At 44.3% G+C, this 15,727-nt stretch overlaps 1 protein-coding gene across 2 annotated transcripts in view; it reads left to right on the plus strand.

Annotated features, from left to right (window-relative positions):
• The window catches only part of mrpl28 (mitochondrial ribosomal protein L28), a 30,895-nt gene extending 17,847 nt beyond the window's left edge, over positions 1 to 13,048 (plus strand). For both annotated transcript variants that reach the window (XM_072274533.1, XM_072274534.1), the window contains exons 5-6: positions 1,329 to 1,415; positions 9,448 to 13,048. In XM_072274533.1, the coding sequence (XP_072130634.1) occupies positions 1,329 to 1,415; positions 9,448 to 9,543 (183 nt within the window). In that variant the 3' untranslated portion in view covers positions 9,544 to 13,048. The remainder of the gene's footprint in view (positions 1 to 1,328; positions 1,416 to 9,447) is intronic.
• Positions 13,049 to 15,727: the final 2,679 nt, after the last annotated feature.

Genomic DNA, 15,727 nt, shown 5'->3' on the forward strand with positions numbered 1-15,727 from the left:
AGCGAAGGAGGATGTGAGGGGACATAATTTTAATGTGATTGGAGGTGAGTTTCGGGGAGAGTTGTCGGAGTTTAGCTTTTTACAGAGAGAGTAGTGAGTGCATGGAACACACTGCTAGGGGTGGACACATTAGGGACATTTAAGAAACTCAGATAGGCCACATGGGTGAAACAGGAACGGAGGCCTATGTAGGAAGGGTGAGTAGGTTCAAAGGTCGGGCCTCTAGGCTTGAACTGTGCTGTACTATTCTACGTTCTGTGTCCTGCAAAAGGGCAGAAAGATTCTTGTATTTTTATACTATTGTAATGCTCAGCTACGTTGGCTCGTATATATCTCGGGGGAAATCCCGTCCGGCGGCCGCCTGGACGCCTCCAGCTGGGTCGGTTGCTGTACCTCTGCCACCCAAATCAGTCCCAAATGTCAATCATCAGCCAGCACACACAGTACGTTTTACCAAGTACACTTTATAGATATCACTAAGTCTATGAAGTTAATATGAGTTCGACACAGAAAAAAGGAATGGAAAAAGGCGCCAGACTTATCAAAGTTCAAGTTCTTCGTGCACACGTTGGAGCTCAGAAAGTTCCTCGAGACTACCCGGACCCTGTCGACTTGCGGCTTGGAACCATCCGGAGTGATTGACCGGAGCCTTCCCCACGTCCGCCGTCCTCTCCGTCTCTCCTCCGACTGCCTGCCAAAATCCCCGTTCCCGGTCATATCAGACAGCATTATCACATAACATGAACACCCATTGACTAATAGCACCCTGCTGTCTGTACTAACCCAAGCAAATTTCTAGCTAGAGACTTCCTCAGCATCTAACATAACATAGAAGCCATTTTAATCCACATACGCAGCAGTTTAGAAGATTAACATAACAAAGAAGCCATTTTAAGTTTAACATAACGAAGAAGAAACCGGTACACTATTATATCAAGGTCTTCAAAGGAAATTGCACAGACGCTATGGGTTGAGTGACCTCCCCCCACCTTCCCTCCTTACCCCGTACTCCCCACTTGCATGCTGCATGTGGCATTATAAAACTGACGTAGGTCCCCACTGGGGGGAGGCATGGCTGTGTTGTGGTTAGCACAGTGCTTTCCAGCACCCAGCGATCAGGAGTCAATTCTGCTGCATTCCCCCCGTGATGTGTGGGATGAAACCCACATGGCAAGAATGTACGAATCAGGGTTACTAATTCTCTGTTGATAGAAGGATGGCAACCGTCAGCACATCCTCGGACTGTGTTGGTTGTTGACACAGACGGCGTGTTTCTCAGCATGTTTACATGTGACAAATAAAACTAATCTCTATCGTTCATGCTGCAGGAATTTGTGATCCCTGAAGAGGAGGCAGAGTGGGTTGGTCTAAGCCTGGAAGAAGCTGTGGAGAAACAGAGGTTATTAGAGAAAAAGGTAACACGGATCCGAATTAAATTATTCTTTACCTGTCTTGACCATTTGGGCTGTGAGAGGAAACCAGAGTCACAGGACGTGCAAACTCCTTACAGACAGCAGCTGGAATTGAACCCAGTGCTGTAAAGTGCTACACCAACTGCTACGCTATACGGCTGCAGAGTGAAGCAGGGATGTGATTCTGTCGTTGGGAGAGTCAGCACAGACAGCATCGGACCGAGTAGACTCCATATCAGGGGTTCCCAGCCCGGGGTTTCGTGGACCCTTTGTTAATGGTAGGGGTTCATGGCATAAAAAAGGTTGGAAACACCTGCTCTATACTGTCTTATGTGAAAAATTCCAATCCCTTTATAAATAATTTCAAATCATGATACCCTTGCAAATTCCTTCAATGAAGTTCAGTCCATTCGTATCTATACAGGACATCATCATCGTCATTATGTGCTGTGTTGTATGACATGGGTGATCATGGTCTATGACCATGATTGTTCTTGGCAAGTTTCTCTACAGGAGTGATTTGCCTTTGCCTTCTTCCGGGCAGTGTCTTTACAGGATGGGTGACCCTAGTCATTATCAATACTCTTCAGAGATGGTCTGCCTGGCGTCAGTGGTTGCATAACCAGGACTTGTGATCTGCACCGGCTGCTCATATGACCATCCACCACCTGCTCCCATGGCTTCAAGTGACCCTGATCGGGTGGGGGGCTAAGCAGGTGGCACACCTTGCCTAAAGGTGACCTGCAGGCTACTGGAGAGAAGGATTGCCTTATACTGCCTGCTTTCAAGAACCTGCACCAGGACCATAGCCCTCCATATCCCTACTATCCATATACATAACCAAACTTTTCTTAAACGTTGAAATTAAGCTCACATGCACCACTTGGGCAGGAAGTTCGTTCCACACTTTCACCACCCTCTGAGTGAAGAAGTTTCCCCTCATATTCTCCTGAAACTTTTCATATTTCACCCTTAACCCATGACCTCTGTAGTCCCACCCAACCTCAGTGGAAAAAAACCTGCTTGCATTTACCCTATGTATACTTCTCATAATTTTGTATACCTCTATTAAATGTCCCAGATTCTTCCAAGTGTTTTAAATTGAGAAATTCTTCAGACCAAAAATCATCATTAGAACCATTTTTAATTTATAAAAAAGAGCAAATATACCTTACACTTAATAGAGAATAATGCATTATTGTTGCTTGAATCAGTGTTGTGACTTTCTAATATAGAATGCAGTCGACAGTTCAGCTACAGTTGCAAGAAAAATTTTGTGAACCCTTTGCAGTTACCTGGTTTTCTGCATTAATTACTCATAAAATGTGGTCTGATGTTCATCTGAGTTAGAATAATAAACAAAAACAACCTGCTTAGACTAATAACACACCAACAGTTATCCTTCTTCTCGGCATACTGAGTACACCATTCAAACAATCATATTCTAGGTTCAAAAAAGTATGGGAACCTCTGGGGTAGTTCCTTCTACAAAGCTACTTGGAGTCAGATGTTCCAGTCAGTGAGATGAGATTGGAGATGTGGGTTGTACAGGTGCCCTGACCTGTAAAAAAAAAAAGACAAAATCAGGTTACTGGCAAAACCTGATTTTCTCAAGAAAGATCTGTTTATGTGTACCATGCCTCAATCAAAACAACTATCAGCATCTTAGACGAAGAATTGTAGAGAAGCATGAAGCCCGAAAAGGCTACAAAAGCATTTCTAAAGACCTGAGTGTTCATCAGTCCACAGTAAGAGAAATTGTCTACAAATGGAGGAAACTCAGTACCGTTGCTATTTTTCTTGGGATGAGCATCCTGCAAAGATCACACCAAGAGCACAACATGCAATGCTGAGGGAGGTGAAAGAGAACCCAAGGGTAACAGCAAAAGACCTGCAGAAACCTCTAGAACTTGCTAAAGTCTCTGTTCATGTGTCCACTATAAGAAAAACACTGAACAAGAATGGTGTTCATGGAAGGACACCACAGAGGAAACCTCTGCTCTCTATTAAAAACATTGCTGCATGTCTCAAGTTTGCAAGAGACCACCTGGATGTTCCACAATGCTTCTGGGACGGTGTCCCATGGACAGTTAAGACAGAAGTTGAACTGTGCAGCATGGTGGAAGGAGTATCATGGTTTGGGTCTGCTTTGCTGCCTCAGGGCTTGGACAGCTTGCAGTCACTGAGAGAACAATGAATTCAAAATTATATCAAGATATTTTACAGGAGAATGTCAGGGTAGCAGTCCGTCACCTGAAGTTTAATAGAAGTTGGATGATCCGAAACACAAAAGAGTATATCAACAACAGAATGATTTAAAAAGAAGAAGATTAGTGTTTTGGAATGGTTTAGTCAGAGCCCAGACCTTAACCCAATTGAGATGCTGTGGCATGACCTGCAGAGGGCTGTTCATGCAAGGTATCCCAAAAATATTGATGAGCTGAAACAGTTTTATATGGAGGAATGGTCCAAAATTCCTCCAAACTATTGTGCAAGTCTGATGGCAGCTACAGGAAACATTTGGTGGAGGTTATTGCTGTTAAAGGAGGTTCTACCAGTCTGGATTGTGAATGATTAAACAGTGTGTTCAATAAAGACATGAACACACGTCTACCTCCCTTCGCAATTGGATCATTGACTTCCTAACCAGGAGACCACAATCTGTGTGGATTAGTGATAACATATCCTCCTCGCTGACGATCGCCCACTGGCACACCGCAGAGATGTGTGCTTAGCCCACTGCTCTACTCTCCGTATACACATGACTGTGTGGCTATGCATAGCTCAAATACCATCTACAAATTTGCTGATGATACAACCATTGCTGGTAGAATCTCAGGTGGTGACGAGAGGGTGTACAGGAGCGAGATATGCCAACTAGTGGAGTGGTGTCGCAGCAACAACCTGGCACTCAACATCAGTGAGACGAAAGAGCTGATTGTAGACTTCAGGAAAGGTAAGATGAAGGAATGCATACCAATGCTCATAGAGGGATCAGAAGTGGAGAGAGTGAGTTCCTGGGTGTCAAGATCTCTGAGGATCTAACCTGGTCCCAACGTATCGATGTAATTATAAAGAAGGCAAGACAGTGGCTATACCTTATTAGGAGTTTGAAGAGATTTAGCATGTCAACAAGTACACTCAAAAACTTCTACAGTTGTACCATGGAGAGCATTCTGACAGGCTGCATCACTGTCTGGTATGGAGGGGCTACTGCACAGGACAGAAAGAAGCTGCAGAAGGATGTAAATCTAGTCAGCTCCATCTTTGGTACTGGCCTACAAAGTACCCAGGACATCTTCAAGGAGCAGTGTCTCAGAAAGGCAGCGTCCATTATTAAGGACCTCCAGCACCCAGGGCATGCCCTTTTCCCACTGTTACCATCAGGTAGGAGATACAGAAGCCTGAAGACACACCCTCAGCGATTCAGGAACAGCATCTTCCCCTCTGCCATTGAATTCCTAAATGGACATCAAATCTTTGGACACTACTTCATTTTTTTTAACATACAGTATCTCTATTCAATGTACGTATACTCCAATTGATTTACTTATTTATTAATTATTTTATTATTATTTTCTCTGCTAGATTATGTATTGCATTGAACTGCTGCTGCTAACTTAACAAATTTCATGTCACATGCCAGTGATAATAAACCTGATTCTGATTCTGGAAAGTACAATTGTCTTTGTGTTATTAGATTAGGCAGATTATGTTTGTCTATTATTGAGACTTAGATGAAGATCAGGCCATGTTTTATGAGTAATTATTGCAGAAAACAGGTAATTGCAAAAGGTTCACAAACTTTTTGTGCAACTTTAGGTCTTATAAATATATAGTAACAGACTACAACAAACTCAGAGTCGATCAAATTATAAGTACGTTTATTACTTGCAAGGGAAGTCTTATCTCCGTACGTTAAGTCGTTGGTAGATAACTTCAGTCTTACAGCTCTAAACAGATAATTTTTATATACTTATAGAGTCCTGTAATTTATCAACTTCATGCATTTGAAGTCGTTGCATCCTTTAACTGCATTCCTGCTTTATCTCTCATCCATCTTGAATGAGCCCGTTTGTCTTTGAGGCTTCTGTCCCCAACAGTTGTGTCCCGTTCTTTTTCTGCTTTCTATCGTGCAATGTTAAAACACTCCCAGCTATATAAATCACATACCCTTGCAAGCTTTCAATTCAAACATTTCAACAAATCAGCAAAGCACTCTAGAATCACACAGGATCTGTTCTGTCAAATTACATTTTACAAGTTATAAATTCATAAAATTCATCAGGGTTACAGATGTATTTCCCCAGGTGTCTCCAACTTAAAATGTTTGCTTTTTCTATAGATACTGTCTGACCTGTAGAATATTTCCAACATTTTCTGTTATTTAATTTAATTTAGAGATACAGTGCAAACAGGCCCTTCCAGCCCAATGAATCGCACATCAGATTTCCAGCACTTACAGTTTTGTTTTTGAGTTTCAAATATATTATTAGGGTCTACACTCAGCAGCCACTTTATTATTTATACCTGTACACCTGCACATTAATGCAAATATCTAATCAGGCAATCAAGTGGCAGCAACTCAGTGCATAAAAGCATGCAGACATGGTCAAGAGGTTCAGTTGTTGTTCAGACAAACATCAGAATGGGGGAAGAAATGTGATCTCAGTGACTTTGACCGTGGAATGATTGTTGGTGCCAGTCAGGGTGGTTTGTCTCAGAAACCACTGATCTGGGGTTTTCACACACAACAATCTCTAGATTTACAGAGAATGGTGTGAAAAGACAAAACAAAAACATTCAGTGAGCAGCAGTTCTGTGGGCAAAAATGCCTTGTTAGTGAGAGAGGTCAGAGGACATTGGCCAGGCTGGTTCGAGGTGACAGGAAGGCAACAGTAACTCCAATAATCACAGATTTCAACAGTGGTGTGCAGAAGAGCATCTCTGAATGCACAAAATGTCAAACCTTGAAGTGGATGGGCTACAGCAGCAGAAGACCATGAACATGCACTCAGTGACCACTTTAATAGGTACAGGAGATACCTATTAAAGTGGCCACTGTGTGTATGTGTGTGTGTGAGATAGAGAGAGAGAGGACTAGTTGTGATGCTTGGGATGCTGAATGGCCTCCTGTATGGAATTCATGCCCTGTTTGAAGCTACGTATGGTAAGTTGGTTGTAATTCCAAAGACTGAACTCAAGAATGTTTTGTAAGCTGTGAGGCATCAGCACTGAATTTTATTACAGTCATGCAGCTGTTATTTTTGGTTATTTGCCCACGGAGCCAGGAAGGGATGTCTAGAACGTTCATTACTTGAAAGCGGATGTAGCTCGGACAAAGGCCATGTGCGACACATCGCAGTGGCTAAGTGGGTCAGGCAGCTTTTCCATGTGGCCTCTGTATGATATGCTTGGATCCATCAGACTGTCTCCTGTGTCACACTCAGGAAGTGAAGCATGATAGTGCCAGAACGTTTTCTATTTTAAAATCCTTAATCCTTCAAAATCACTTAAGCAGGGCCTGGCAGTTTCTCTGAGGTACAGTGAGAGAGGTGAAGAAAGAAGTGAAGAGAAAGGGGGGGAAGACTGGAAGAGAAGAGTGAGGGGGGAGGGAGAGAAAGATAAAGGCACTATTTGTGGGCAAGAACACTGTTTACAATAATTTTCATTCTGTTATGGACTTTGAAATCATTGAAATCATAAATCAGTTTATTGTCATATGGTCAAAGAGAGTGCGAGGTGGGATAGGGAGCCAGGGGGAAGAGAGCGAGGGGAGAGAGGAAGAGAAAGGGGGAAGGAGAGAGAAGGGAAGTGAGAGGAGGGAAGTGAGAGGAGGAAAAGGGGATGGGATAGGGAAGGAGGGGGAGGAAGAATTGATTGAGGCACTAATTGTGAGAGAGGACAATGTTTACTGTAGATTCCATTCTAAGTATGGATTTAAAATGTTCTGATGCCTATGTTTTAAATCCTTAATAATGTTTTGGTCCAGAGACAAAATCTATGCTACATCAGGACTGAGAGTAGAGATGGTTAGTATAAAGGCGGGGGGGGGGGGGGTGGTAAGACGGGGGTCCGGAGTGACTAAAGAGGGGTAAGAAATGACTGGTGCCAGTTTGGGCAGGCGAGAGCAGGGGATGTGGAGGACAGAGCGGGGGAAACAGAGTGGGAGCACAGGACTGCTGGAAGTATCATCTTTTGGCTGAAACATTGCACTGAGTTCCTGTCAACTTCATTCCTTGGAGAAAAGAAAGTTCTAGACATCTCTTCAGCCCATCGTATTTATGCCGACCGTCAAGTATCTATCTGCCCTAATCCCATTCACCAGAATCCAGTGCATAGCCTTCTGAGAGTCAAATCAGTGTCAATGTCATATGCTGTGGAATTTGTTTTGTAGCAGCAGCACAGTGCAATACGTAAAAAATCTGCTATAATTTACAATAAAAAATATATACAAAATAAGTAAGTAGTGCAAAGATAGTGAGGTAGTATTCAGGAGATCACGGACCATTCAGAAATTTGGGGCAGCTTGGTAGGGTAGTGATCAGCACAACACTTTACAACATAAAAACCCCGGTTCAGTTCCGGCTGATGCCTGTAAGGAGTTTGTACGTTCTCACTGTGACCTCATGGGTTTCCTCCCACAGTCCAAAGGCAGATTAATTGATCATTGTAAATTGTCCCGTGAGTAGATGAGGATTAAATCTGGGGATTGCTGGGCGGTGTGGTTCGAAGGGCTGGAAAGGCCTATTCCATGCTGTATCTCAATAATTTTTTAAAAATCGGATGGAGGAGGGGAAAGAGCTGTTCCTAAAATCTTGAGTGTTTGTCTTCAGGCTCCTGTACCTCCTCCATGATGGTAGCAATGAGAGGAGGGCACGTCCTGGGTGATGGGGGTTGTTCATGATGGATGCTGCCTTTTTGAGGCATCGCCTTGTGAAGAGTTCCTAAATGTTGTGAGAGTACCTGTCTCCACCCACCCCTCAGGCAGTAGTTTCCAGATTCCAACCATTCTGTGGGTTATTATCTGTGGTTGCATTGCTGTTTGTGTGACTTCATGTTTAACTACATCGCTAACTTGTTGAATCATTGTGCTTTGGTTATAGAAGGCATTTTTTCTCTCCTAGACTAAAAGAGAATCCGCTGTCCTAAATAAATGTTGCGATTTGAAAACAGCTGGATCTGCCTCAGCATATTATTCTCTGTCATGTCCACCATCCACAGCAGGATCCTACCACTAAGTGCATTTTCCCTCCACTCTCTGCTGTTTGAAGGGATCGCTCTCTATGTCACTCCCTATTTGTTCTACTCTGAATGTCTGCAAGAAAATGAATCTCAGGGTAGTATATGGTGACATACAGTCTTCTTCAGCTAGTTCCATTCCCTTGCATTTGATCCATAGCCTTTAAACCTCTCCTATCCCTGTGCCTGCTTTCTGCAGGGATCACTCTGATTCTACTTGATTCCCTTGCCCGCTCATCTCTCCCCACAGCTTTCCCTCCTGGTACTTACCCCTGCAAGTGCTACACGTGCAGCTACACCTCCTCCCTCATCACGACCAAAGCCCGAAACAGTCCTTAAACTGAGGTGGCCTGAGTCTGTTTGGATTGCCTACAGTATCTGGTGCAGCCTCCTCTGCATCGGAAAGACCGCTATAGCACATCCACTCTATCTAGGCCTTCCAATATTTGATAGATTTCAATGGGATCCCCCTCATCCTCCTGGTGACTATAGAACATCACACATGATTCATATGTTAACCCTTTCATTCCCAGGATAATTTTCATGAACAACCTCTGGACCCTCTTCAATGCCAGCACATCCTTTCTTAGATAAGGGGCCCAAAACTGCCCACAATACTCCAAACGTGGGCTGACCAGTGCCTCAGTATTACAACGATGATTTGTCTAGATGTTGCCTGACCTACTGAGTTCCTTCAGCATTGTGTGTGTGTGTGTTGCTCAAGTTTTCCAGCTTCTGCAGAATTTCTAGTGCTTATGGATCTTCAACTTACTTTTGATATTTTTCTTCTTAGGACGCAGTGCCGCTGTTCAAAGTGTATGCTGAGGAGTTTGTCCAGCAACTACACACGCAGCGATTGACAGAACCTGTGGTTGTAGAAAAGGTGTGATAACTCAGCACGGGACGTATCATCTAGAGCTGTGGGTTTCGTGGCCAGTGGAACACTCTCTTTGGCAGAACTTTCTTCCTGACTGTGACTTTGAGTACGGATGAACCTGCCTCAGTGGGCAGTGTTTAAATTGACTTTATGAACTCTTTATCAGAACCAACGACCAGAGCTGAACATCAGTTTCTGTATCATGTGGAAGGTGGACTGTGCAGAATCAGATTCGGGTTTAATATCAGTGACGTATGTTGTGAAATTTGTTGTTTTGCGTACAATGCAATACATTAAAATACTATAAATTACAATAAGAAATTTCTAAATGGAGAGAAAATTCAAAAATCTGAGGTGCAAAGGGACATGGAGGTCTTCATACAGGATTCCTTAAAGGTTAACTTGCTGGTTGAGTCAGTGGTAAGGAAGGCAAATGCTGAGAGGACAAGAATTTAAAAGCGAACATGTAATGTTGAGGCTTTATAAGGCACTGGTGAGGCCTCACTTGGAATATTGTGAGCAGTTTTGGGCTCCTTATCTAAGAAAGTATATGCTGACATTGAAGAGGGTTCAAAGGAGGTTCAAGAAAATGATTCCAGAATTGAATGGCTTGTCATATGAGGAGCATTCCACGGTTCTGGGTCTATACCACTGGACTTTGGAAGAATGAGGTGGGAGGGAATCTCAATGAAACCTATTGAACGTTGGAAGGCCTCAATAGCGTGTATGTAGAAAGGATGTTTCTTATGGTGGGGGAGCCTAAGACCAGAGGACACAGCCTCAGAATAGAGGGGCATCCTTTTAGAACAGAGATGAGGAGGAATTTCTTTAATCAGAGAGTGGGGAATCTGTGGAATTTATTGCCACAGGCAGGTGTGGAGGCTGAGTCACTGGGTATATTTAAGGCAGAGATAATAGATTCTTGATCAGTCAGGGTATGAAGGGATTAGGAAAGAGGAGTTAGAATGCACGGTAATTATCGGAAAGATTGAAGGGATCTTTCAATCCCTTCAATGAATTGATCCACTTGCCCCTAAACAGGAGTGTGTGGGCCATGGCAGTCAATGCTCAAACTGGGCACGGCACCTGATGATGATGATGATGATGAAGGGATATGGAGAGAAGGCAGGAGATTGGGGCTGAGAGGAAAATGGATCAGCTGTGATAAGACTCGATGGGCCAAATGGCCTAATTCTGCTCCTATATCTTATGGTCTTAAAAATACATATGAAAATTGAACTAAGTAAGTAGTGCAGAAAGAGAGGAAGAATACTGAGGTAGGATTCATTGTCCTTTGAGAAATCTGATGGCAGAGGGGAAGGAGCTGTTCCTAAAATGTTGAGTAGGTGTCTTCTGGTTCCTGTAACTCTACCATGATGGTAGTAATAAGATGAGAGCATGTGGGACATAACCTATCCTGTGACTTGTGAACTATTCCCAGAAACTTCAGCCACCTTTGCCCTGCCGTCACCCCCTCCAATCCACCTGGGCAAGCTCCTCTCTCGTGCCTCTGTAATCCCCTTTACTCTATTGCAATACTGATACATCTTACTTGTGCTTCTCCCTCTCAAATTACAGTATGAATTCAATCATATTATAATCACTGTCTCCTAAGGGTTCCTTTACCTTAAGTTCCCTAGTAAAATCTGTATTATTACACAACAGCCAATCTAAGATAGCCTTTCCCCGAGTAGGCTCAAGCACAAGCTGCTCTATAAAGTCATCTCGTAAGCTTTCAACAAATTCCCTCTCTTGCGATCCAACACCAATCTTGATTTCCCAATCCCCTTACACATTGAGGCCCCCCATTACAATTGTGACATTACACTTATTACAGCTCCCTTTGTAATCTGAGCCCCACGTCTTGGCTACTGTTTGGAGGCCTGTATATAATTCGCATAATAGTTTTTTTACCCTTGCAGTTTCTTAACTCCACCTACAAGGATTTGACATTCTCCTTACCCTATGTCACCTCTTTCTAAAGACACAATTCCATTTCTTACCAACGGAGCCACACCACCTGCTTTCCTGCCTGTCCTTTCAATACAAAGTATATCCTTTGATATTAAACTTCCAACGACGATCGTCTTTCAGCTACAACTCAGTGACGCTCACAACATCATACCGACCAATCTCTAACTGCGCCAGGAGTTATCCACCTTATTCCGAATACTATGTGCATTTAAATACAGTACCTTCAGATCTATATTCTAAACCCTTTTAAATTTTGCCTCTGTGGTACAATTTAACTCTTTGCCCTGCCTGCATTTGAACCCAATCATTGGCTTTTTCTTCCTTACATTCATGTTACACCCATCATCTACTTGTAAACCTGCTGGCTCATCCTCAGCTCTATCCTCCTGCCATATTAGTTTAAACCACTCCCAATAGCTCTAGAAAACCTGCTTGCAAGGATATTGGTCCCCCTCAGATTCAAGTGCAATTTCTCCCTTTTGTACAGGTCATACCTGCCTCAGAAGAGGTCCCAAGGATCCAGAAATCTGAATCCCTGCCCCCCGCTCCAATTCTTCAGCCACGCATTTATCTGCCACCTCATTCTATTCCTATCCTCACTGTCACATGGCACAGGCAGTAATTCTGAGATTACTACCCTGGAGGTCCTGCTTTTCAACTTCCTTCCCAACTCCCTGTATTCTGTTTTCAGGACTTCCTCCGTTTTTCTACCTGTGTCGTTGGTACCAATATATACCACGATTTCTGGCTGCTCACCCTCCCTTTGCAGGGTATTGCAGAAGTGTGCAGAAACATCGCGGACCCTGGCACCTGGGAGGCGAAGTACCATCTGTGTGTGCTTTTCGCATCCACAGACTCACCCATCTGTCCCCTGACTATAGAGTCCCCTATCACTGCTGCCATCCTCTTCCGTTCTCTACCCTTCTGAGCCACAGGGCCAGACTCAGTGTATCCAGAGAGCTGTGCCTGTCCCGGCTCAGCACTGCCCCCTACCTGCTCGGAAGACACACCACATGCCAGCCAACATTCCACCCCTCCCAACTAATCAATGCACACTCAGCCATTGGCCACCTTAATTGGATTAACCCGTCTGGCACCAAGCCGTTGCCCCCCCCCCCGGTGAATCACTTGGGCTGGACCCTCCGGCCCCCTGACCTATAAACATTGCTACATGTGCTGGCTCGCGCTCTTTTTTGCCATCCTCGAGGGACCACCCTGCCTCACTCCAGGCTGAAGACTGCTGAACAGCGCTGGAGACACGTGGTGAGCTGTGCATTGAATAGGGTTTTGGGAGCGCTATTGTTGTCCCTGTAGCAGAGAGCAGTGCCTGCCCATAGTCAAGGAAGGCAGGAATCATAGTTACTTTTCCCTTGCTTATATATGTACCTGTACTCTGTCCCCACACTGTTTTCCCGTGTATTGTACTGCTGACCCGACTTCTCCCACGCTCGTCTATTCTAAACGCGTTTGTGCGAATATTGTAGCCGCTTGTGTTGTTCTCCAAGCTCTTCTCCCCTTGTAAATAAACTCCTTATTGTTAAAACTATGTGTCCAGAATCCTTGCTTTGAGACCCAAAGAATCTGTCTCATTTCCATCACAGCACACGGCTACTGTTGCTTCCCCACAACAGTACTCAAAATGGAGTACTTATTGTTGAGGGGGACAGCCACGGGGGTGTGCTCCACTATCTGACATTTTCCCTTCCCTCTCTTGACAGTCACCCATTTATCTGTCTCCTGCAGTCTTGGAGTGGTTATCTCCCTGTAGCTCCTGTCTATCACCTCCTCACTTTCCCTAACAAACCAAAGGTCATTGAGCTGTAGTTCCCTAACAGGGTCTCTAAAGAACTGCACCTCGATGCACCTGGTGCAGATGTGGCAATCGGGGAAGCTGGGAGTCTCCTGGAAATTCCACATCTGACACCCAGAACAGAACACTGGCTCTGCAGACATACCTTCTATTCTTTCAAGAGTTAAATGAGAAATAAACTTCCCTACTTACCTCGCCTCTGCCTGTTGAGACAAAGCCTTACCATTCTGACTCAGGCCACTCTGACGATGACTGCTCCACTAGATGGTATCCCTTTGTTATGGAGATTGGATTTTACAAGCTCTGCTCCGGAACTTCGCGGGAACGCGTCTACAGTGGCTACGCCGCTATCCAATCAAAGATTCCCGCTAAAAACTGGCTGCTTTTTCAAACTCCACTCCAGACCTGTATGGGAAAGCTCCCACTGCGTCTGTGCCGCTGTCCAATCAAACACAATTAGAACACAAAAGTCCATATTAGCACAATGGTCATGGTGTTGCTAAATTCTAGTGATTAGGGTTGTGTAGGTCTGTTCAATAACTTGGTTGAGGGGAAGTAGCTGGTTTTGAACCTGGTGGTGTGGGACTTCAGGCTTCTGTACCTCATGCCTGATGGTAGCTTTGAGAAGATGGCATGGCCTGGTTGACCAGAAGATCTAGGAACAGAATTAGACCTTTTGACCCATTGAGTCTGCTCTGCCATTTCATAATGACTGATTTATTAACCCTCTCAACCCCATTCTCCTGCTTTTTTCCCATTAACCTTTGACATTATGATTATTCAAGACCCCGTCAACCTCTATCTTAAATATACCCAATGACTTGCCCTCAACAGCTGTCTGTGGCAATGGATTCCACGCATTTGCCACTCGCTGGCTAAAGAATTTTTCTTCTTATCTCTGTTCTAAATGGACAGTTGTGAGGATGTGTCTTCTGGTCCAAAACCTCCCCACTATAGGGAACATTCTCTCTACATCCACTCTATCTAGACCTTTCAATATTCAATATGTTTCAATAAGATACCTACCCCTCATTCTTTCAGCGAGTACAAGCCCAAAGCCATCAAACATTCCTCGTATGTTAATCCTTTCATTCCTGGGATGGTTCTTCCGAATAGCCTTTCTCCTAGTGAGCTCAACCACAAGCTGCTCTAAAAAGCCATCTTGTAGGCATTTTACAAATTCCCTCTCTTGGGATCCAGCACTAACCTGATTTTCCCCAATCTACCTGCATATTGAAATCCACCATGACAATTGTTACATTGCCCTTTTGGCAAGCCTTTTCTAACTCCCATTGTAACTGGTTTGCACATCTTTGCTGCTGTTTGGAGGTCTGTATATAACTCCCATCAGGGTCTTTTTACCCTTGCAGGTTTTTATAGTACCTACATCCTGTGTCACCTCTTTCTAAGGATTTGATTTCATTTTTTCCCAATAGAGCTGCCCTAATCCCTCTGCCTATCTGTCTGTCCTTTCAATACAATGTGTATCCTTGGATGTTAAGCTCCCAACTATGATCTTCTTCCAGCTATGACTCAGAGATGCCCACAACGTCGTACCTGCCAATCAAACTGCACTACAACCTTATCCACCTTATTCAGTATACAGCGTACATTCAAATGTAACACCTTTAGTCCTCTATTCATTCCCACTGACTGCAATTTTGTCCTGTCATCTGCCTATCCTTCCTCACAGTCTCAATGTACACTGCATTGATTTGAATACTTACTGCCCTATCCTCAACCCTATCATTTTGGTTCCCTTGCCCCTGCAAAGTTAAACCATCCCCAACAGCACTAGCAAGCTTGCGCAAAAGGATATTGATCGCCTTTGGGTTCAGGTGTAACCCGTCCCTTTGTAGAGGTTATACCTTCCCCAGAAGAGATCCCAATGATCCAGAAATCTAAAACCCTGCCCCTTGCACCAATTCTTCAGCCACACATTCATATGTCAAATTATCCTATCCTTGCCCTCAGTGGCAGGTGGCACAGGCAGCAATCTAGAGATTACTAACCTGGAGGTCCTGCTTTTCATTTTTCTGCCTAACTCCCTATATTCTCTCTTCAGGACCTCTTCCCTTTTCCTACCAATGTCACTGGTGTCAGTATATACCACGACTTCCAGCTGTCCATCCCCCTTCAGAGTGCCGAGGACCCGATCTGTGACATCCCTGACCTTGGCACCTGGAAGGCAACATACTATCTGGGTGTCTCTTCCATGTCCATGGTATCTGCTATCTGCTCCTCTAACTGTGGAATCCCTATAGCAGTCCTCTTTCCCATCGCCCTCCCCCCCCCCCCCACCTGTCTTTCTGAGCCACAGAGCCAGATTCAGTGCAGAGACCTGTTCACTGCCAATTCTCCCCAGTAGGCCTTCCCCCACCAATATTATTGAGAAGGACGACCACAGGAGTA

The sequence above is a fragment of the Mobula birostris genome, chromosome 12 (genome assembly GCF_030028105.1).
Source record: "Mobula birostris isolate sMobBir1 chromosome 12, sMobBir1.hap1, whole genome shotgun sequence".
Classification (NCBI taxonomy): Eukaryota; Metazoa; Chordata; class Chondrichthyes; order Myliobatiformes; family Myliobatidae; genus Mobula; species Mobula birostris.